At 53.7% G+C, this 23,718-nt stretch overlaps 1 protein-coding gene across 5 annotated transcripts in view; it reads right to left on the reverse strand.

Moving 5' to 3' along the window:
• ZNF385C (zinc finger protein 385C) overlaps positions 1 to 23,718 on the reverse strand; it is a 58,880-nt gene that overhangs the window by 33,729 nt on the left and 1,433 nt on the right. For 2 of the 5 annotated variants that reach the window (XM_015458855.3, XM_024980880.2), the window contains exon 1: positions 7,326 to 7,441. The exons of 1 other annotated variant lie outside the window; for it this stretch is intronic. In XM_015458855.3, coding sequence (XP_015314341.2) covers positions 7,326 to 7,359 — 34 coding nt within the window. In that variant the 5' untranslated portion in view covers positions 7,360 to 7,441. Of the gene's footprint in view, positions 1 to 7,325; positions 7,447 to 23,718 lie in introns of those variants that run through there. 2 more of the 5 variants (XM_024980879.2, XM_024980878.2) reach the window with 1 other exon arrangement.

The following is a 23,718-nucleotide window of genomic DNA, read 5'->3' on the forward strand; positions in this document are numbered from 1 at the left end:
GTGATCGAGTGGCCAAGATTCTGCACTCCCAATGTGGGGGGCCTGGGTTCAATCCTGGTCAGAGAACTAGATCCCTCATGCTGCAACTAAGACCTGTTGTAGTCAGATAAATAATTTTAAAAATATATATATTTTTAAGATTTAAAAGAAATGGCCACACACTGGGAGCCTGATGCTTAGGGACTCAGAGTAAAGCACTCAGAGGGAGACTGGGCCTCAGAGAATTGAGGGAGAGGCAGCAGGGAGGCTGATAGAGTCACATGTGGGGGACCCTGGAGCCCTGTTCTCAGCCCCTGCCACAGGCCAGACATGGACAATCCTGGGACAGGCAGGCCTGTGGTACCTGCTGGAGACGCAGAAGCCGCTGGGCCAGAGGAGGGACTACAGAAACCCAGCCTCCCAGTGCCCAGCGCCAGTGACATTCACACACGGTGACAGAGTGACAGCATGTGAAGCCATCCCCACCCCTCTCCACGTGGCTCCCGATACCCCCTGCTGTGTTGGCCACTCGGCCTATGGCAACAGTTGGTGTTTTCAGTGGAAATCTGGGCCCTGCTGCCTGGGTTGCTAAACACAGCCCCTTCACACACACACGCACACACACCCCTGGGCCCTGCGGAGCATGCACACCACCCCTCCAGGCCCCTCCCCTTCTCCTTTCTGACTCCCTTTTCTGAAGCTTTCCGACCAGACTTCTCTGCCTCTAATGGGCTCTGTTCTGCCCCATGACCTTCCTCAGACTGAACTGGGTTGATTTTCACTTCCTTCCAGAATCTGTGTGCACATTTCCTGCCCCTGCTTTAGCTGGGGGCTTCCTGAGGGCAAGGCCTGTGTCTCCCCCACCAGGACAGAGGATTCCTGAGGTCAGGAACTGTGTCTCTCCCCCAGACTGGGGCTGTTCCATGGCTCGGGCCTGAGTGAGGATGACTGAGCCCATTTCTTTTATATGGGCAGAATTGTGCCCAGTGACCCCATCCTCTCTCCCCACAAATTCATGACTTGAAGCCCTAATTCCTGGTACCTCAGAATGTGATTGTATTTGGAGAGAGGATCTTTAAAGAGGTAATCAAGTTCAGATGAGGTCATTAGGGTGGTCCCTAATTCAACATGACTGGTGCTCTTCTAAGAAGAGGAAATTTCAAAAATTCCCTGTTGGTCCAGTGGTTAGGACTCTGCACTCTCATGGCCAAGGACGTGCGTTCGATACTTGATCGGGAACTAAGATTCCACGAGCTTCATGGGGCAGCCAAAAAAAAGGAAATTTGGACACAGTTACAGAGAGAAGACCGAGGGAAGACCCAGGAAAAAGATGGCAGTCTGCAAGCAAAGGAACAAGGCCTCAGAAGAAACCAACCCTACACCTTTGAATCCAAACCTCTATCCTCCAGAATTGGGAGAAAATAAATAGTTGGTATTTAAGCCACTAAGTCTGTGGTTCTTTGTTATGGCAGCCTGAGCAAACTAATGTGCTGCTGTGCTGTGCTAAGTTGCTAATTGTGTCCAACTCTTTATAAGCTCATGAACCGTAGCCCGCCAGGCTCCTCTGTCCATGGGATGCTCCAGGCGAGGATACTGGAGTGGGTTGCCATGCCCTCCTCCAGGGGATCTTCCCTACCCAGGCACTGAACCTGTGTCTCTTACATCTCCTGCATTGGCAGGAGGGTTCTTTGCAACTAGCGCCACCTGGGAAGCCCTGAGCAAACTAATACATCCTCTTAAAAGTCATTTCCTGTGTCTTTAGATTTGTGTTCATTTTGCAAATTAGACCCAGTGAAGTCAAGTGATGCCGTAACATTCCCATAAGGCCACACGCCTAGTGGTGGAGCCCACTTCCGAACAAAGCAAATTCATTTCTCAAGTTCACAGCCAAGAACCTTGCCTGTAGTCCCTGGACCCCACCCCCTGCTCTCAGTAAACTGCTTGTCACTCCTGTGGGCATGTGCCCACAAAATCGGCCGTCATTACGTGTGTGGGGACTGTGAGTGAATGGACCAGAGTGGCACAGCAATTAAGAGCACTAGCTCTGTATTGACTCCTACCTGGTTTTGAATCTCAGCTCTGTCACTTCCTGGCTGTGTGACCGGAGCCTCAGTCCTCTCATTTGTATATCTGTAAAATGGGGTGATGAGCAGTTTCCAAGTCACGCACACTGTGAGGATTAGACGAGCTGCTCTCTGTAAAGTACCCCTCAGGGTCCTATAAACATTGGTTCTTTTTGATCTGGGATGTGTCTGTTTTGCAGCTCATGAATGCAGTCCCTTTGTCACCCTACGTGTCTATCACGGTGTACCTGGGTCACTGTGAATGTCTCCGTTACCCTGTTGTCTGTTGAGGCGAATCTGTGTCACTCTGTTTCATGTCACAGTGTAGCTGAGTCATGGTGTGGGTGTCATTGTGCCCAGCTCATGGAATGAGACTGTCACTGAACATCTGTCCCCACCTCAAAGTCGTATGTTGAAATCCTAATCTCCAGCAGTTCAGAATAGGAAATGCAGCCTTATTTGGAAATAAGGTCATTGCAAATGCTATTAGCTAGGTTAAGGTGGAGTTAGGGTGGGCCCCTAACCCCATATGACTGGTGTTCTTATAAAAGGAGGAAATGTGGACACAATCATGCACAGAGTTCCCAAGTGGCACAAGTAGTAAAGAACCCATCTGCCAATGCAGGAGACAGACAGGCACAGGTTCAATCCGTGGGTCGGGAAGATCCCCTGGAGGAGGAGAAGACGACCCACTCCAGGCAAGTATTCTTGTCTAGAGAAGCCCATGGACAGAGGAGCCTGGTCATCTACAGTCCATGGGGTCGCAAAGAGTTGGCCACGACTGATCACAGCACTGCACATGCTCAAGGGAGGACCCCAAGCGAAAACCAAGGCGGTAAGAGGGGCTGCTTCTACAGCAGGTTTGGTTGGGCTGCAGTACCAGAGATAGCCTCCAGATAGCGCTGCTAGCGTCAAGAGGTAGAACTCCGACCCAGGAGGGTAGACTCCAGTCCTCCACACTTCTGAGGCAACTAGGTTGCCCCTCTGAGCCATAACAAACTCCTGGGCATTATGTCCAGAGTCCAGGGGACAGCTCTGCCCACAGAGGGCACACGGGAAAGTCACTCCATCACCTTGTAAGATTCTACATCCTCTCACCTCTAAATGGAGGTCATCACAGCTATTCTCCTGCCTTTAAAGTCTTCCCCTGCTCTCTCAGAAGGAAAGTGGACCAGGAAAAGAGTACCAGGTACAAGTATGGGGGTCGGGGTGGTCCAATCAGCCAGGGGGAAGAGTCTTCAGGAGAGTGAGATTTTCCTGGCCTTGCCCAGGAGAGCAGGCTGCCCCAGCAGCAGGGAAACAGTGGTATTTTGAAATCTCAGTGCAGTTTATGACAGGCAGGCCCAGAACACAGTCCAAGAGAGCAGACAAATATCTGCCATGGGGCTGATTAAACCCCCATGATATACAGCCTCTGGGCTCACAGGGCCCGCCTGGATTCCGGGGCTAATTGTGTACCCACCAGCCAGGTTGCTGGGCCTGCTGCAGCCTGCCCTGCCTAACACAAGCTTCCCAGCTGTCCTCTCGGGAGCTCCACCACTCCAGCTAAGCCACGGCTCCTAGCCAGAAATGTGGAGGGGTGGGCAGTTTTTATCACACACACATGTCGGTCTAACCCCTGCTGTGAGCATTAAGAGGTCAGCACACCCTGTGCTGGCTTCTATTCAGAACCAGCATGACTCACGCTCACTGGACCCACATTTGGACAGGACATGCTCTCTTTAACAGAAGAGGAAGTTGAGTCCCAGAGCAGGGGAGAGGACTTGCTTCAAAGTACATAGACAGACAGTGTAAGAGCTGCTTCTGGGGGACTTCCTTGGTGGTCCAGCGGCTAACATTCTGAACTCCCAATGCAGGGGGCCCAGGTTCGATCCCTGGGTAGGGAAGATCCCCTGAAGAAGGAAATGGCAACCCACTTCAGAACTCTTGCCTGGAAAATTCCATGGACAGAGGAGCCTGGTAGGCTACAGACCATGGGGTTGCAAAGAATCAGTCAGATATGACTGAGCGACTTCACATTCTTTCTTACTTTAAAGCCTGTTATGCCCTGGTTTGAACTGCTGGGTGGGGAGGGGGACTACGGATGCAAAGAAGGGCTCCTGGGGAGGCTCAGGACTGCCCAGCCCTTACCGTCCCAAATGCCAGGCAGGGAGATGCCAACCCCCTGGGCAGGGAGTGGGGAGGCCAGAGCCAGAGAGGCTAGGAAGAGAGGGTATGAAGACAGGGGAAGAACTGGACTTAATTCAGGAAAAGACCTGGTGAAAGCAGAGAAAAAGAGCATGGGTGTGCCCAGGTGTCTGTCTGTAATTTACACAGGAAGAGGATAAAGTTCCCTCTGTTCTCACCTTCCTGCATCAGGGAGGGGGCGGTTGGACCAGGGAGGGAGCCACCCACTTGAAGGCAGGCTCATGCCAGCACAGGAGAGTTGATGGAGACCAAAGTGGCTGTCTTCCCAGTGGCGCTAGTGGTAAAGAACCTGCCTGCCAGGTTCAATCCCTGGGTCAGGAAGATCCCCTGGAGAAGGGAATGGCTACCCACTCCAGTATTCTTGCCTGGACCCTGGAGGGCTATGGCCCATTGGGTCTCAAAGAGTCAGACACGACTTAGCGCACACACGAGGTTGCTGTCTGCGTGTCTGTCCTCGCAGAGGTAGAGGGGGCTTGGAGGAAGGGAGCACTCAGGTATGGCTCCAGAGCCCGTTTCCACCCCTTCTTGCTGGGTGACAGTGGACTTCGGGGCCCAGGTGTCAGTGGCATCCTTGGGCACTGCACTACCCAAAGATGGCCAGAGAGAAAGAAATTCGGAGGCCGTGAGTGCAGAGCGGGGAGCTGTTGCATCCTGCGGAAGGGGGTTCTTGGGGAATACCTGTCCTTGCCAAAGGGTTAACAGGAGAGGAGGGTTCCAGGCCTGTCCCCAGCCTTTGGCAGGGCATGAAGGGCTCCCTCACCTAATCCTTAATGAGCCCAATTACACTTTGGTATTTTCCCCCAGGTCTGCCAATATCTACCCTTCGCCTCCCCAAGCCAGGTCCCCAGCCCCGCCTCTGAGAAGGTAGCCTGGTTGGCTGGCCAAAGTCGGGCCAGTCCTGCCCCTCTGGGCTTCAGTTCCCTGTCTTTAAAGAGAGGGGGTTGGGCTGGGCTAATCTCTTAGGTCCCTTGCAGGCGGTGCTGTAGTGGCCACAGGGAGCAGCTGCCTCTAAGGTTGGGGTAGTGGGGGGACACCAAGCTGTATTTGTCTGTTTCAGCGGCCAGAGGAAGGCGGGGTGGGGACAGAGAAAGAACTGCCCTGTGGCGAGTGCCCGTTGCCTTTCGGGCACTGGACAGACATCACCTCTGTTAACCCTCAGAGCAATCCCTTGAGGCTCTACAGATGAGGAAACTGAGGCTCACAATTGAAACACAGGCCTCATCCTATGATTCAGGGGGAAGGGGTGCACAGCCCGACGGCCCCCATCCCATCACTCACAGGGTCACAGGCGGGAGTATGGGGTTGTGTCTGGAAGAAGAGAGGCATCGTCTGTTCTTGTCCTGTGGAGTGTGAGTCCTCCTGGGCCTGGCTGCCCCCCACAGGTCCCCAAGGGGCCACCACCAAGCACTCCACTCTCCCAAGGCTGACACCTTGCAGGGTGTTCACTGTGCGGCCCCCACAGAGCGGCATCCCTAGGGGATGGCCTAGAGAGCTGCGGTCACCCACGGTCACACCCAAGACTCCCCAAAGGAGTCAGAGACTCCCACCTAGAGGAGTGGGATGGGCCGAGTTGGGGCAGCCATGCCCACCCCCAGCCCACACATCCCTACTTTGCCAGGCAGGAGGCCCTGGGGCTGGGCCACAACTGGTCCAGGTGTCTGCTGCTGTGGGTGGGGGTGGGAGACCCCCACTGGACAAAGCAAGGCAGCCGTGTCTGTTGTCCCATCCAAAGTGATGAGAGATGTAGCCTGTCACCTTTCCCTGGGGACGGCTGGGTGCTGGGGTTTTCAGGAGTGAGCTGGCTAAGTGGTGTTGAAAGTCAACACTCCAGCTCCAAGAAAGCAAGAGAGAGGGCACGAGAGGTGACGGAGAGCAATGGTCCAGAGGTGAGGTCACCATCCCCCCAGGCTATCCTCACCTGCTATTGGCTGGGAGTCCCAGAGGGCCTCCTTCCCCTGGACACCGCAGAGATAAGGGCTGCCTCTTCTGGATACTGATACTCCCTGCAAGATCCTCTGGCCACCCTCCGGAAGGAAGTCTTTCTTGTTATCTCAGCTGCATCCCTCCTCGAAGGGCCCACAGTGGTAACACAGAACAGCTGCCTCTACGGTGGGGGCGGGGGATTAGCCTCAGTGTCCCCTGTTCCGACCTCTGCTGCCAGGCAAGGCCTAGGAACCTGATTTGTACAGGAGACCCCCCCCCCCAACCAAGCCCCCTGCCCAGGACCCTGGCACAGTTCAGCCTCATCCACTGCTTGCTCTCCCGGCCCAACTCCCCAAAAGACTGAACACTAGCTCCCCCAAATCAGGCTCCCCATCATGATGGCCCCAGGGTCAGCATTTCCACATGGGGCTGAGAGAATGAGTCTGAGAGAAAGAGCGTGCGAGCCAGAGAGAGAAGGGCTGAGAGATCCGGGGATGGTTTGAGCTTTGTGGGGGGGACGGGGGTGAGGTGGAATCCTGCCTCCCACAAAGGCCAGGAGGGCCAACCTCTACCTCTGACCCTGACAGAAGGGGAGGCATTCTGCTTGAAGGAGGAGGGGCAGGCAAGGCTGCCTCCAATGACTGTGAATAATGGAGATGGGGGAGGGGGAGTGGGGGGGATGAGTGTACTCTGCATTCACCCACCCACCAAAAGACAATAGGTCTCCCATCCCCCGGCCCTTCCCTTCTGTTCTATCTCAGGGGCTGATGGGGTGGGAGTTGATTTTTGGAGTCTCTAAAGAACTTAGACAAAAAAGGTAGGTTCTGTGGTCGAGCCCCCTGTCTTCGGAGAATGGTCCCCTTCTCGGGATGAGTCTCGCTGTCCCTGGCCTGTGGTCGCCAGCCTCCCTTCCCCTACTTCCTGGGAACTAAAAGTTCTGGCCATCACCCTTGTCCCCCATCCCAGCCTCGGTTTCCGGTTAAGTCGTGATTCTTGTCGCCCACTTTCCCAAAACACAAGGCAGGGTAGGGTCCTCGCTGCTGCCACCAGCGCTACGGAGCCACCTACACCCCCACCCCGCGCGCGGGCCCCCGTGGGCGCTCAGTCCCAGCGGCGCGTCGGTCCGGGATGGGGAGCCGGGAGTGCGGTCCCATGGCCCGCGCCCGCGCCTACCTGAAGGGCGCTTCCGACCCGAGCGGGGCCGCATCTAGTAGTCCGCGGCCGCCCGCGCCGGTCCGGATTCTCGGCGGCTCCCGGCTCCTGGCTCCCGGAGGTGCGCGGCGGATGAGTCCGGGGCCCGCGCGTCCCGGGGCAGCCGCCGCGGCCCCGGAGCCCGCCCCTGGGCGGCCCACGGGGAGCAGGTGCCAGGAGCCGCGCCGCCCGGAGCGGAGCACAGGCGAGCGGGTCGGGAGAGTGACCTGGCGCTAGGGCTCCCCGGGCAGCAGAAGAGGGGAGACGCAGGGGCTCTTCTGGCGGCAGGGCTGGACCCATCGGTGAGTAGCCTCCCTACCCCTGGCTGGCCAGTCCTGAGTGCCCCTCACCTTCCAAAGGGTCCCAGAGTTGGGAGGAGGGGACCCCAAACTGGCCACCCCGCACTGGCCTGCTGGGACCTTCCCTGCCTGTGCATGCTAAGTCGCTTCAGTCCTGTCAAACTCTTTCCCACCCTAAGGACTGTAGCCCACCAGGCTCCTCTGTCCATGGAATTTTCCAGGCAAGAATACTGGAGTGGGTTGCCATGCCCTCCAGGGGGCTCTTCGGGACCCAGGGATCAAACCGGTGTCTCTTGCTTTGGCAAGCGGGTTCTTTACCACAAGCACCACCTGGGAAGCCTTCCCTACCTTTTTATAAACCAGTCCCTCTTTTGAGGGGAAGCTCAGGGAGAAAAAGGAAGCTGACATTCATGGAGTACCTCCTGAGTGCCAAGAGGGATGGCATTAATCCTCATAACAACTTGCCCCTGACTGGTTTGATCCTCATTTTACAGACCAGGAGATGAAAGATTGGGGATGTTAAGTAACTGGCTCAAAGTCACACATGAAGTCAGGAGCAAATGGGAGACTTCAGGTTGTCCAGAGGTCAGTGGATTAAATCAGTGGGCCTGTTGGGGAAACATCACCGGTGTATGTGGCTGGGGATCATTTCTGATTCTTCCCAGGGAATCAGTGCACTGGCTCTGGCCCACATTGGGGCATGAGACAGGAGAATGAAGCCAAGCAGAGGAGGGCAGGAGGCAGGGGCTGATGGCATAACCTCCTAACAGCACCTGACATCATTCCATTACTGGAGAGTCTCAAGGAAAGGCGATAGGAATGGCTCTTGTATTAAAGAAGATGGACCAGTGCTGTTCTTCCCACCTCACGCTCCAGCCAGCCTTCATGTGAAACAGGCCTTCCAGAGAGGAGGTCTGACCACGGGGAGCCCTGGTGATGTTTCACTTGCTAGCTCCTGGCACTGCTTCCTGGTTCTCACGTCTACCAACTCACTCCTGTCTTGAGGTCTCTGCTGTTCCCTCCGCCTGGAACTCTCCCCTGATCTTCACAAGGCCTTTTCCTTGCCACTTGGGCCTCAACTCCACTATCACCTCCCCAGGACCCCCTTTCCCCAGCCCAGTTACTCTTTATCCCAGGCCCTGGTTATTTTCCCTCTTAGCACATCTCCCAAGATGCAATGCTTTTGCCTGGTCACTTACCTGTATCCCCCGTGGGGAAAGGGCTTTTATTTTCCAGGTATCGGAAGCATCAGCACTAAGCTCTATAAATGCTCTGTAAAGAGTTGTGGAATTAATGCACGAATTCATTCCCACTCCAAGAGTCAAGCCACATTAAAGTGTCCACTTAAAATGGGCAAACTGTATGGTATGTGACATGTCTCAGTGAAGGGGTCACTCAAAAACCAATAAGTGCAGAGTGGCGCTGACAGTCACGTGACAGTCCCTGGCAAGCACACTCCCAGCACACCCACCCTCTAACTTGATCCGATCACATCTCCTCTGTCACGGTCCACATCCTGTGTCTGTCCATGGCAAACTGCATGCAGTTGCTCAGACCTGGGAGGGATCTTAGAGGTCATCCTGTCCCTTTTGTAACTTGTCCCTGATGAGTTAGCTTCTGGCCTTTGCTTGAACGTGCTGAGGACGGGGCACTCACTGCCTCTAGAGATGGTCTGTCCCGTTGATGGAGGGTCTCAAGAACAGAAAGCCCATCAGTATGGGAGCTGAGAGTTGCTTTCCTGTAATGCCTGAGCACGGGTTCTAGATCTGCTCCCTAGTGGTTCAGTGAAAGTTGCTCAGTCATGCCTGACTCTTTGTGACCCCATGGACTATACAGTCCATGGAATTCTCCAGGCCAGAATACTGGAGCAGGCAGTTGTTCCCGTCTCCAGGGGATCTTCCCAACTCAGGGATCGAACCCAGGTCTCCCACATTGCAGGTGGATTCTTAACCTGCTGAGCCACCACGGAAGCCCAGATCTGCTCCCTGGTAATGCAGAAAAAGCCCTCCCCACCTTCCACAGCCAGCTGAACATGGCTGGCAGCCTCTTCTTCAGGGATCTCTCTGCTCAGTGAAAGAGACCCATTTCCCTCAGCTGTTCTTCCCCTGACATGGCCACCTCCTCCAGGAAGCCCCTCCTACATGCTCCTAGGGCATCTTGTATGGGACCCTAACACTGCATTTATCATGCTGTATTGAACTGTGTCCCCTAGACCCTGCCCAGGCTACACCACTGTGCTGAGGGGGCTAGTTCTGGGCCTTTATTCATTTCCTTCTGCTCAGTACCCTGCACGGTGACCAAGTGACTTGAACCGCTCAACTCAATAAAAACTTGTCTCCAGAGGTTTTATGATCCCACTCATATTCCTCTTAAACATATTTAGGCTTTCAATGACCTCCTTAGGACAGAGCCAGGGAGGGAATCACCTCCCCCAACCCTCTATCCTGTCCTCTATTAATGCTGCCCACTGTTAACTTTTCTACACTTCTGAGTCAGCTCTATAGAGAGCCGAGGCTCCATGAAACCTCCCTCATTTATTTTCATGTCATTGCTGGCGAGCTCAGCCTCCCCATCTCGTCACCCAGAGAGCGATCTCTAGCACTGTGAGCACCGGACCTTGTGTTTAGGCTTGCTGGCTTTCCTGTTCTGCCCGGCCTGTTGAAATCATTCAACAGGAGCACAGGTGCCAGCTGAGTGCCACCACAAAGACGTGGCTTCACCTAGATACACCAGGATAACACGCCCCCAAACTCCGACCCTGCACACACACACACACACACACACACAACACAGCTCCTAGCTGTGAGCCTTCTGTTTTCCAGCCCCTTCCCACATCTTTATTGATCCATTTTCTCCTCCCAAATAGCCCTGAAAAGTCAGCATTCCTCTCCCCAATTTAAAGATAAGAAAAGGGGGCTTCCCCAGCAGCCTAATGGTAAAGAATCCATCTGCCAATGCAGGAAACACAGGTTTGATCCCTGGTCTGGGAGGATCCCACATGCTGAGGAGCGACTAGGTCCATGTGCCACAGCTACTGAGGCCTGCCCACTTAGAGTTTGTGCTCTGCAAGCAGTAAGAAGGCCATGCACTGCAACGAAGAGTAGCCCCTGCTTGTCACAACTAGAGAAAAACCCTCGTGTGCAGGAACGAAGATCCAGCACAGCCAAAAATAAATAGTTTTTTTTTAAGATAAGGAAAGGGAGGTTCTGAGAGGTTAGTTTACCTGCCCCAGGTCACACAGCTAGAAAGGGGTGAAATCGAACCCCATCTGGTTGACTCTATACACTAGGCCTTCTTCCCTCTATCTCATGGTGCCTTATCCCAACACACCCAGACTTTTTTCCTATAAATGTGGGGTGAGGAGGAAGACAACACAGAAACCCTTTTCCTAGTCCTGACAGCTGGGGCTGCTGGGGTGCTGGTGCTCCCTTTCCCACCTAGCATCTTCCAAGAAGGGGTTCCGTCCCCTAGTTGTCACCTTCCCCCGACACCGCCATCAGAAAATAATTCTCAGTCTAAATAAAGCCACTGTGTCTCTAGCTGGCCGACTCAGTTCTCCCTGCTGCTCAGTCTCATCCCCTTATCTCCTCTTCCTCTGTATTTTTAAAAAATATTTATTATTTGGCTGCTTGGTTGGTGGGGGGTGGCACACAGAATCTTCTATCTTCATTGTGGCACGTGGGAACTTTTAGTTGTGGCATACGGGATCTAGTTCCCTGACCAGGGATCGAACCCTGGCCCCTGCACTGGGAGTGCAGAGTCTTAGCCACTGGACCACCAGGGAAGTCCCTCCATTTCCTCTGTTTTGTCTGTGATGAATCCCCAGCCCTAGAACAGTGCCGGCATATCGAAGATAACCAATACATATTGCTGGATTTAAGGAATGAACCAACCCTCACTGTGGGCACAGAAAATGGATCGGGTTCCTTGCTCTGGCTGTGTGGGCTGAGGCAAGTTACTTTCCCTCTCTGAGCTTCATTTCCTTATTTGTAAAACAGGACAATTAACACATCATAACATGGCAGAGGGTGATGAGAGATCATCCCTGCAGTGTGCCTGACATAGTTTGTGCCCAGTTAATAAGACAGGCGTCATTAATGAGGCGTTATGGTCCTCGCTTTAGAGACAGGGCACTGGGGCTCAGAGAGGTGAAAGGACTTACATAACCCACATTACCAGCTTGGAAGTGACCCATACAGAACGGAGCCGGGTGTGTCTGGCCTTAAGGTTGTGCCCTTTTCCGTGTGCCATGGGGCCTTCCCTAAGCATTCGGTAAATATAATTCCTATCACAAAGGTGTGAGACGGTTATATTAATTGTTCCTTCTAATAAAACCAAGGACCTCAGTTAGAAAGCCTACAACAGAGGGGCTCAGGAGAGGAGCCAAAGACCCCTATCTAGTCAGCAGCTTATGTTCTGCTCACTGCCCCACCTGGGGTTGGAAGTACAGACTCATTCTGGGGCCCTGAGTTTCAGGAAGGTGGGAGAAGCCCCAACCTCAGGTGGGCTTGCCTCCTCCATCCCAAGTCCTCTCCATTCCCACTGAAAGGGCAGAATCGCTAAAGGCTAAGAGCCCTCCCCCCACAGGGCCAGCCTTTTGCCTCCTAAAATAGCCCGAAGCCACCATGTGCCCAGAGCGGCTCCCCACTGCTTGCAAATCCCCCTGAAATTAAATCCCCATCCTGCCCCCAAGCAGGACAGCACCACCTCCTGCTGCCCGCTGAGCTCTATGGCTGGCCGGGCTCCCCCCAGTGGAAACTGGGACAGTCGTCCTTCACGGTGACCGAGACATAAATCCCCAAATAATGAGACAGGCGCTGGGAACACAGAACCAGACACGGTGCTAATTGGTTTACTTCTGGGCAGGCATGATGTGGGACAACAGCAACAGGCCTTGGTTGCCCAGCAGGGAAGATGGGGTGGGGGGTGTGATGACCTCCCAGGTCCCTGATTTTCTGTGATCTCTGGCCTTGCATCCAGACCCACCAGCAGCCCCTCCTAGAACAGTAACTTAGACGTAAAAGGGAAGGATTGGGATCCCTTGGTCCAGGTCTTGAAGTAGGGAGACCCAAAGCATCCTTACCACCATCTAGAAATACCTCTTTCCACTAAAAACAAAACATAAAACTGAAAGGCTCAGCCCCCCTCAACATGTGTGAGGATGGCGGTGGGGAGGCGGGGTGGGCCCCACGCAGTCTCCCCGCCCCTCCTGCATGACTAGTAATAGATTCTTGGATGAGCATGAGGTCCTCAGTTTGCAGTAATCAGGATGAGATTATCACATTAACCTTTAAAAGTCTTTGCTCAAAAAGCAGCAGCAGCAGCTGACACCCTCGACTCCCCCGCCTTTGCCACCATCACCCTCTCCTGGACCATGGCCGGATGAGCTCCAGATATGGGCCCCATGGAGGCTCCACTGCACCGGCCTAGAGGCAGGGGGATGGACACCATGACCTTTTCAGGCCTGGGCTGCTTCTGAATTGTGGTGACATGGAAGAGTGAGGAGCTGGGGGTAAAGGGTATGTGTGTGTCTGTGAGAGTAATTTGGGGAGGGGGGGCCTCGTGAAAACCAGAGTAACTTGTAATCAGGCAAACAAGCACTTACATATAACTCTGCCACTTACTGACCTGTGACTGGGAACATGGCCATTTTCCCCACATCTCAGTTTCCTGATCTATGAAATGGGGCTAACAATAACTAATAATAACTCCCCTAACCCAAGGCTGACAGCTGAGAAGATTAAATAAAATAACAAATAGAAAACACCTTGCAGACTATAAAGAGCCATTATGATGTGAGGGGATGACATTGTTAGTTAAAGCAGGAGGGACAGTGGTAAGACTGCAGAAGGAACTTCCCCACAGCTGTGCAATGGAAACTAATGGGGCGAAAAGAGAGGAAAGACAAACGGGCCTGGGTGGAACCCCTGAAACCTCACAAATAATCTCCTCTCCCACACATAGTGCCCATCTGCATATCCAGACAGACCCCTCCCCTCCTGCCCATCATCCTGCCGCTCAAGGCTGCCAGCCCATCCCCAGTCTTCCCTAGTCCAGAGTTATAGCCAACTTGTGTTTGTTGCCAACGCAACAGAAATTATTTCAACCTCTTCATCCAGCTGGGCAAAGCTGCCTGGGTCGTGTAGGAGAGGCTGGAGCAGGAGGAGAGGAGGCTGGGGACTGGGGTGTCCCACAGCAGGGGTGGCCCCCTCCCCAGAATATTCATCACAACAGCAGCAGGCTAGAAGGCAGTCAGCTTACTGGGGGGACTTGCTCATACTGCCCCATGGAAGAGAAGGAATGGCTGAGGGCCCAGGGGTCCTCACTGGGACCTTGGCTAACCTCCTTCCTACTTAAAGAGCTGCATTCAGAAGAGGCCGGGAGAGGCCCTGACTACCAGCCAGGATCAACCCTAAGGAAATTTAGATCTTTGAGTTTCCCCAACCCACCCTTCATTTCCTGATGCTTTTCTTTGGTTAGTTTGTCCAGCAGAATTCTCCCACCTTCCTGGGCCTTGAGGTCTTCCCCTCTTCCTCAGGATAAGTAACTGAACCTAACACATGCTAACCTAGGAAGAATGAAGGCAGGGGGGCACTGAGAATGACCCTGAGAATCTGGGGTCACCTAGGGCAGGAGGGAGGGGAGAGCCTCTGAGTGCACTGGCTGAGAGAGATGGTGGGATGGCCATGGTCCATCTTGCTGGCAAGGAGCAGCTGCCGAACCGCATCAAGGAGTCCTTCTCTCAAATCAGTCAGGTGGGTGGAAGCACGTGGCCGTTGCAGGCCATGAAGGAGGCCTTTCAAAACCAGCAGAGAGCTTCCAAGAAACGCCCTGGGGATGGGCTGAGTCAACATGCCCCAGGTCCCCCAGGCCCTCTGTTCAGCCTCCAGGCTGTCAGGCTGCTTCCCACAGCAGGGGCTGCCCAAAGCCCTTGGCTGGGAGGCAGTTCAGGGCCCAGGACAGAGCCTGGGTTCTGGAGCCGTCAGACCTTGGGCAAGTCGCTTTGCCTCTCTGATCTGTAAAATGGGTACAAAAGTATCTATCTTGTGGATTTGTTGGGAAAATTGAGATGATATTTGGAGAGTATCTCCTTTTGGGCCTGGCACAGAGGAGGGACTCGATAAATTCACTCAATAAACACCCATTGAACACCTTCTATATGCTAGGCCCTCCATTCTATGCCTAGGGGATGCAGCAATGAACAGAAGTCTTAAGGGGCCCTCATGAAGCTTGCAATCTAGGAGGATGGTCAAGTCAATAAGTGGATAAACGCACAAAGTCAGGGAGAACAAGTGGCCAGGAAAGGACTCTCTGAGGATGGCACAATTCAGGCCAGAGCTGCCTGAGATGAGGGTCAGGGCTGCTCGAAGATAACTATGGCCCCTCACTGGAATCACCTGGGCAGCTTTGAAAATGATGGGACTCCTCCCCAGAGATTCTGATGGAATTAGTCCAGGTTGCAGCCTGGGCACCAGGAATTTTCAATTCTTCCCCGGTGATTCTGATGCGCAGCCAAGGGCGAGGACCCATCGCCCGGCGGTTTTTCCAAGTGCCTGGCTACCTGAGCATCACCACGGAGCTCATTAGGCATCTTGGGCTGGGCCCTCATCCCAGGAATTCAGATTCAGAATCTGGAGTGAGGCTCGGTGTCTGACTTTTTAACAAGCATCCAGGTAATTCCGAAGAGCAGACAGGCCTAGAGATGCATCTGGAAGAGCAAGTACCAGCTCAGAGCTCGGCACTCACAGCTCTCCACTTCCAAGGACCACGTGCTGCTTAGGATGTAAGCTACTGGCCTCTTTGACCCCAGCCTGGTAAGCCCCGCCTCCTTTTTTTGTCAGGTTCTGCGCATGCTCAAAGGCTTTCCATGAAGACCGAAAGTCCTGACGCTGTGGACTTGGGCTCTGTTTCTCCAGCATCCTCAGCCCCTCGGCGGAAGCCCCCTACTCCATTCTGTTACATGTCCATGCTTTATGTCCAGCCAGACCCTGGCCTTCCTCCAACCACGTGGCTCCAAGTCTGGCACCCCACAGGAATGACTAGCCCTAGCTGAAGGCACACCAAACCTACCCCAGCCTCTGCTGGTCACAGCTGCTCCCACAACTGGGCCAAAGGTGGCAGGGTTGTGACCTGCTCCTGTAACTCCCTGTTCCACCCTCTTTTTCTGTCCTGGGTCTCTGGTCACTCATATCCCTGTCCTAGGGGCCAGGCCCTGGGAGGGGAGACATTGCGTGGTTATGCTCCTCAAGGCAGAGGTGTTCCTGAATCCCTTTCCATTCCTGATGAAGAATCAGGTCCCCCACCCTGTGCTTGGGCTCCCTGGCCTAAGGGATGCTCACCCCTTCCTGTAGGGAAACAGCATAGTATAGGTATATCCCCACACTGGGTTCAAGTCCTCCTCCTGCCACTTCCCAACTGCGTGGCCTTGGCCACCTCTGTGCCACAGTTTCCCCATCTGTAGTGTTAGTCGCTCAGTTGTATCCGACTCTTTTCAACCCCATGGACTGTAGTCTGCCAGGCTCCTCCGTCTATGGAATTCTCCATGGACAATTCTCCAGCAAGAATACTAGAGTGGGTAGCCATGGCCTTCTACAGGGTATCTTCCCAACCCAAGGATTGCTCTTCTCACATTGAAGGCAGATTCAAGGATAAAATAGGATCTTACAGGGATTAAATGAGTCAATGTTTTTACAGTATTTAGGAAACAGGTACCTGGTGATCAGTATGTGTGCTTGTTAAATAATATTTGAAAATACATGATTCCAGGAAGGTGAGGTTTTCGTCAACAAAATCAGTCCTGACAATGCAGCTAGTTCTGGGAGGCTGGGATTCACATTCTATTTTACAGGTGAGCAGACAGGTTAAGGACAGGAAGTGACTTGCCCCAGATGACACCCAAACCTCAGGTCAGTTATTTCAAGCTTTCTCTTTTCAAACACCCCAAAGCCCACCTCCTCACTCCTCCAGCGCCTGGCCTGGCCCAGGTGGGCTCTGTGCCCCGCACTGACAGAGGCCCCTTTATACCCCTGCCCAGGGTCACACCCAGAGCTCAGAGCCACGGATCAGACAAGTGCCTTGTGTCTGGGTCCATTTCATGGCCAAGTCTGTGGTCTCCCTGGCTGCTCCAGCCACGAACCCCAACCTCAGCAGGGCATCCCTGACCCTCCCTCACCACATTCGGCCAGGAGACAGACTGGGAGAGAGCCCCAAGGAAAACACCCCAGTTCTTGGTCTCCACCCTGCGCAAACTTCAAGTGGCCGAACTCTGGGGTATCTGGAACCTCAGAGGAAGCAAGGGCAGGAGCTGAGGTGTGAGACATGACATGGAGAACATTCTGAGGGAGTGGGGAGGGTTGTGCTGGGATCCAGGAAGCAAGATGGGATTACCCTGTCTTTCTATCTCCCTATGACCAAACCTAGATAGCATATTGAAAAGCAGAAACATTACTTTGCCAACAAAGGTCCATCTAGTCAAGGCTATGGTTTTTCCAGTGGTCATGTATGGATGTCAGAGTTGGACTGTGAAGAAAGCTGAGCGCCGAAGAATTGATGCTTTTGAACTGTGGTGTTGGAAAAGACTCTTGAGAGTCCCTTGGACTGCAAGGAGATCCAACCAGTCCATTTTAAAGGAGATCAGCCCTGGGTATTCTTTGGAAGGAATGATGCTAAAGCTGAAACTCCAGTACTTTGGCGACCTCATGCAGAGTTGACTCATTGGAAAAGACTCTGATGCTGGGAGGGATTGGGGGCAGGAGGAAAAGGAGACAACAGAGGATGAGATGGCTGGATGGCATCATCGACTCGATGGATGTGAGTTTGAGTGAACTCCAGGAGTTGGTGATGGACAAGGAGGCCTGGCGTGCTGCGATTCATGGGGTCGCAAAGAGTCGGACACGACTGAGTGGCTGAACTGAACTGAACTGAACTGAACCTGCCTTCAAGCTGTTCACTTCTCTTTACCACCTGGATTGGCACAACAGCCTCCTCATCAGCCTCCCTGCCTCCACTGCCCTCCCAGTCTGTTCTCCACGTGGCCAGAGGAGCTTTTTTACTTGATTGATTGATTGGTAGCACCATGCATCTTGCGGGATCTTAGTTCCCTGACCAGAGATTGAACCTGGGCCTCAGCAGTGAAACAGCCCAGTCCTAACCACTGGGCCACCAGGGAATTCCCTAGAGGAGACTTTTTAAAACGCAAATCTGAACATGTCACTCTCCTGCCTAAAACCCCCAAGGGCTTCTCTTACTTTAGGAAATCTGGCTCCTACCCACCTCCCCAAAACCCTTCTTCTCTGCAATCCATGATCCTGCCCACAGATTAACTGAGATATAAACGCAACTCTCCAACTAAAACTTTGGCTGGTACAAGTAACACTGGTAATAGCTAGAACCAGATACAAGAAAATTTGTTGTTGGCTAAAGTGGACACAAGAATCCAATCTTGAACACAAATCTCCATTTACATTCATATCTTCCAAAATTGGAGGAGTTACCCAATCACTCACACAATGGTGGAGAGCAGGGTCGGGGGCCTTTAATCATTGTGAAATTGATCAGTGCATCAATTCTCGGCCGCAAAATCTATACAGAATTGATGCCGGTGAAAATAATTTCAATAAAGTTAAAATAGAATGAAAAAAAAAAAAGGAAATTTTGTTTGTACCATAGAGGGAAAAAAATGGAAAAATCTGATGAAGGAATTAAATTGGATGAACAGAGTTCAAATGGGAAAGCACTTTCTGAAGAAGTGTTCAGTGTTGGTATGTTTTGGTTTCAAATGTTTGCATTCAAAACATCCTTGGGGTCAAAATGTCCAGGTCAAAATATCCCATGCCCCTTGGATCTGTTTTTGTGCCCCTCCCTGCCTTGCTATGATACTTTGCTACAGCCACAATGGCTCTTTCTCTTACCGGAGCAAGATGCTGAAATACCAGGAGAGGCCTTCCCTCCTCCCCTTCTTTAAGGTCGATGCCCTGCCTGCCTCCCTGTATGCTCTCTTATCCCTGCTCCCCCACCCCTCGTCTTATTCCTCTTTGAATTCCCAGGGCAGGACCTGGAAAATACAACCCATGGTAGGTGCTCAATAAATATTTGTGAGGTTTTTGTTTGTTTTTTTGGCTGTGCCATGTGGCTTGCAGGATCTCAGTTCCCCAACCAGGGATCAAATCTGTGCCCTGCTGCAATGGAAGTGTGGAGTCTTAACCACTAGACCACCAGGGAAGTCCCAATAAATATTTGTTGAATGAATGAATAAATCAGTGTCACCTGATTGAGGGGCTGGGGGATGGGTTAGGGCTTACAAAGGCCCGTGGGAAAGTTAAAGAGACAGGGCAGGGACATAGTCTTCCACCACAAGTTCCAGAGAAGTCCATTTTAGCAGAAAAAAGGAGACGGTACCAGGTCTTCTTCATTTCTGCCCCTTGCCCAGCTTGAGGTTCAAGACCATGTGTCAACTGGCCAGCTGCCTGCTCCCCCCTGCCCAGCTGGGCTGTGTGGCCCCCCTCCCCCGGGCCTAGCTCCCACATGTGGCTGCTGGCCAGGCTATTTGGGGAAATTTCCTGATCCCCCCTCTGGCCTCTCCACCCCCACACCCCATCCTGTGGCCCCAGAATAGCTGTCCCTGGCCTCAACTAGGGACGTTCCCGTTCCCAATTAGCACCCAGATGGTACGCAAGCATCTCTGAAAGGTTCTGGTGTCCCTCTCCTCTCGGGAAGCTGCTAACTAGGACAGCAGATCTCAGAATGAGGTCACAAGACTCGGGCCCCAACACTCCCTTCCCTGCTGGAGACACGGGTGGGGACCAGATGTCTCCATCGCAGACTGTGGAGGTGGAGGAGGCGTGGGTAAGGGCAAGATGTAGGGATAGTCGAGGCAGCCTGGGCTCCTTGTTGCCCACAGAGCAGCTGTGGCTCTATCCCGGGAGGAGGCCTAGCTGTGGAGAATGAGGAGACTGGGGTCAAGTCCAGACTCTGCCTGGATTAAGGATTTTATGACCTCTCCAGGTTTCATCGGGCAGGATGCAGGGGTTCTGTACATAGTACGCTGTCATGCAAAGTCCAGGGACGGAATGACCCTTGGGGTCTCAGGGAGATCATTCTGGGATGAATCATGGGAGGGGTCCTCAAACCCATTAGAGAACGAATCCTTTCCTGAAGTCTCATTCTACTGCTGGCTCCAAGCTCGGCCAATGAGGGTGGGTAGGCAAACGGGCAGACTTCTCCCAGTTTCTGAAGACCACACCCCACATGTTTCTCTTTGGGAACACCCAGAGAACTCATGGGTTCCAATTCCCAGCACTTTCTCAGGGTATTTCCCCTGCCCTAGGTGAGGGATGGGGGTACGGGGCAGTGTCATAGCTTCTTCTCCTGCCTGGCCAGTGGGAGGGGGGTGTTAGCATCAGATATAGGGATCAACAGATCTGAGATCGGGAGGATGGAGATGCGTGGGGCCTGGGGAGGTTGGAGAGGCTGAAGGGGGCCCGGGGGAGGGCAGTGGGGGCACCGCAGGGTCGGCCTGGTCTCTGGTCTGGGCATCTGCAGAGGGGAAAAAAACACCTATGGAATTGGTCCGCACCCCACCCAAGGAAACTTTAGTCAGATAAACAAACAGCCAACACAGCTGCTCCTGTACCAGAGGCCGTGGCAGCGAGGAGAGGAGTGAAGAAGTGAGGAGGCCGGGGGACAGGGCAAGGAGGCTGTTTGAACAAGGCCCCGAGGCCCTGGGGCAGTTGGCAGAAATGTCTGGAACAGGGTGGAGAGCACAGCGGTGGTTTGGATCTGGAAGCTGGAGCTTGGGGTGGGTGTGCTGAGCTTGGCTGCTTCGAGGAAAAAGAAAAGCATCAAATCAGCCTCCCTCTGAGGAAGGCTCCTAGGAAGCCTCCTGAGGAACACCTTTCCCTCGGCTCAAGGTCACAGACAAGGGCTCTCCCCCTCAACACTCTGAACCCCCAGCCCTGCTGCCAGACCTGTGACTCTGTCAGAAGAAAACACTGAATATTTCAGTCAGGAACCAAAGCCCCCAATTCTCAAGTTCTTAGCAGAGGAGCCAGGGCAGGTGGGCCAGCCTCGGGGTCCTTCCCGGAACCCGAGAGTCCTCCCCTCTCCTGGCAGTTGGAGGGGCCAGAGGTGATGGCAGTGCCTGGGGAAGCTTTGTCACCTTATTCTGCAGTCAGAGACATTCGGCTGCCCCGTTCCCCTGGGACGCCTCATGAGAGTAACAGAGGTTGGACAGACACAGACCCTGACTTAGAGGCAGAGATGGGGAGAGGCGAAGACCAACAGATACTGGAAGATGAGCTAGAGAGACGCCCCACCATCAGAGACACAGAGCTGAGGGACAGGGAGAGTGAGGAGATGTGTGTGCATGGCAGAGAGACGGATGGAAGGGCAGAGACACACAGAAAAAGACAGAAGGAGGTTAAGAGAGACAGAGACAGATACACAGAGAAAGGGAAGAGGAATAAAGACACACAGAAAAAGAGACTCAGAAACAGGCAGAAAATGACCGACATAAAAGCAGGGGGAGGGCCGCCCCGAGAGCACAGGACACATGGACAGACACGCTCACAGGCTGAGAGGCTCCCAGAACTGCACAGGGACCCAGAGACACTCCCTTCCAGCCTCGGGGGAGCAGAGGGGCTGATTGTTGAGCCCGGTGGGGTTTGCCCGGGAGTCCTAGAAGGGCGGCACGGCTGCCTCCTGTCCCTAGCGCTGAACCTCTGCAGGCATCTGGCCCCCAGCCACCCTAAAGTAAGCCAAGCCCTGGCCGCTGGAACTGGTCGGTCACCCAAGGTGAAATGAAAAGGCACCAATAGGGGAGAGAGAATGTGAACTCTGGTGAAGGCAAGGGATTGGCAGAGCCCACATGTCAGAGTGGGTCCATGGGGGGATCCATAGCCTGGGTTGAACCTGGAACGGTGATGAGGGGTGCACTACCGTGCACAGTGACGTCTGTGGGCTGCTGTAGGTGGCCACGCTTGCCTGGGTGTGTGTCTGAGTGGGAGTGTGTGTCCAGTTCAGTCAAGCACCTCACAGCCCTAATGAGGCCAAGGCGGCAGGCTTGATCCTCAAGCAGCCCAATCAGAATCTGAGAGTGAGTCAGACACGACTCCAAAAGGCTGTGCGTCTTCTTCTGAACAGACGGTGTGTTCAGGTGCCACAGGGCACTCAGCTTTGGCCGAGACCAATGTGCCATTCCTGCCCGCTGGGGACGACTCCCACTGCCTGACCAGCTTGCCCCCACACTCTTCCCCACCCAAACTTACAGGAGGACCCACATTCCAGAAACACGGCCCCCTTCCTGGCTGCGAGTCCAGCGCCCCCTGAAACAGGCAGCCAGAGAGACGGTGGGGTCCAGCCCCCATCTTCCTACAATCTAACTGCCATCCCACCTGCTGCAGTCCCCACTGAACTCTCTCCTTGCTCCTTGGGTCCAGTGAGTGCTCACATCAGCTTCACAGTTAGGAGATGAGCAACCTCTCTCCCCCTCATCCCTTCCCTCTTAAGCATCACAGGAGACATTTTTTTAATGTCCCAATTTTGGCATGGAGAATGAGGTCAGCAGACCCATGGGGGCACCGCTTGTCGGTGACAGCTGACAGTCTTCATTTCACCTTGAAACTCCTTCATGGTCCAGGTGGGCGTGTCCTAAGCCCAGTTTCAGAGGGGTGCTATTAGGACAGGGAGAGCAGGAAGGGAATTCACCAAATAACAGTTTTGGTTGCTGATGCTGCGGGCTCCACCCCTAACATTTGCAAGGCCTGGAGCAGGGGGACAAAGAAGGGCCCACCTATCCATGTCGAAATGTTTAAAAATTATAAATCAAGCTAGTAAACTGCTAATTAAGATATATTCTGGGAATTCCTTGGTGGTCCAGTGGTTAGGACTCAGCACTCTCACTGTTTTGATCCCTGGCTGGGGAACTAAGATCCCGAAGCCATGTGGTGTGGCCTAAAATAAAATAAAATACATTCTAAACTCCCACCTTGACAAATACACTTTCATAATTACCTGGAAGACCAGCTTCCAGTTTAGATTCCTGTGACTCCTGGGAGTTCTGTAGAACAACTCTGTGTAAGGAGAAAGAGCTCCATTCCCACTCTGGCCCCGGCCAGCAGCACCGCTTCCTACAGCCGGCTGCTTTCTGCACTGCAAGACTCACATGCACGGAGGTAGATGCCCAGCCTCAACACACAGCCTGGTTCCATCTTCACACGCTGCGGACAGCTGCCCCTTGGCCATCTTCAGGTGTCCCTCTCTCAGGTCCAGGGGTGCCCACACTAGTGGCATGACCTGCCCTGAGGAGGACAAGCTCAAGAAAGAGGCTTGCATGGGCTGGGAGCAAGCTGGCAACCTTCTGGGCAGGGACCTCTGGCACCACAGGTATGGGGCATGTGGTCTTGAAGGGGGTGTTCAGGCCCATCCCCTTTGCCCTGCTGACTACTCTTTATCCCACAAAGAGAGGGATGGCAAGATGAGGGCCAGAGCAGAGACCTTGAAAGCACGAAGCCAGGGCATGGGCAGCCCTGCCCTTGCCCAGGTTTAAGGGTGCTTATTAGACCCAGCCTTCTCTGGCAGCCTCCAGAGCTCAGGCCAGGGACTGGAGCTGTCTTTTCATTGGAGGGCAGCTTGGACAATCCCCAAGCAGGACTTTCAGTTACTTGTATTATTTATCTTCCTGAAAAAAACTGAGTGCCGCTTGATCCCAACTTGTGGATTTCTGGACATGGGGAGGGCAGGGAGGTGATGACAACGGGTCTTTTTTTTCTGGTTGGGTCTGTAAGTCAGTTTGTTCCTCTGGGACACAGCCCTCCCCAAGTGGGCTGCCGCTGGCAGGGACCCCTCTCCTCACCCTGGAGACAAAAAGTAGGGTGACTAAAGGAGAAGGTGGTGTGGGGCCCTGTGCAGCTCAGACAGATCTAGTTGAGATCCAGAGACCAGTAGGGGCTGGGGGGGCTGGGGTGGGGGAGGGGGCGTGAAGGGCACTGCTCTCTCTGGCCAAGTTTAAAAAAGAACTTCCAACCCCACCCCTACCCGCCGCAGATCGGCTTTGCTGTCCTACAGGCGAGGGGACACTT

This window comes from Bos taurus, chromosome 19 (genome assembly GCF_002263795.3).
Source record: "Bos taurus isolate L1 Dominette 01449 registration number 42190680 breed Hereford chromosome 19, ARS-UCD2.0, whole genome shotgun sequence".
Classification (NCBI taxonomy): Eukaryota; Metazoa; Chordata; class Mammalia; order Artiodactyla; family Bovidae; genus Bos; species Bos taurus.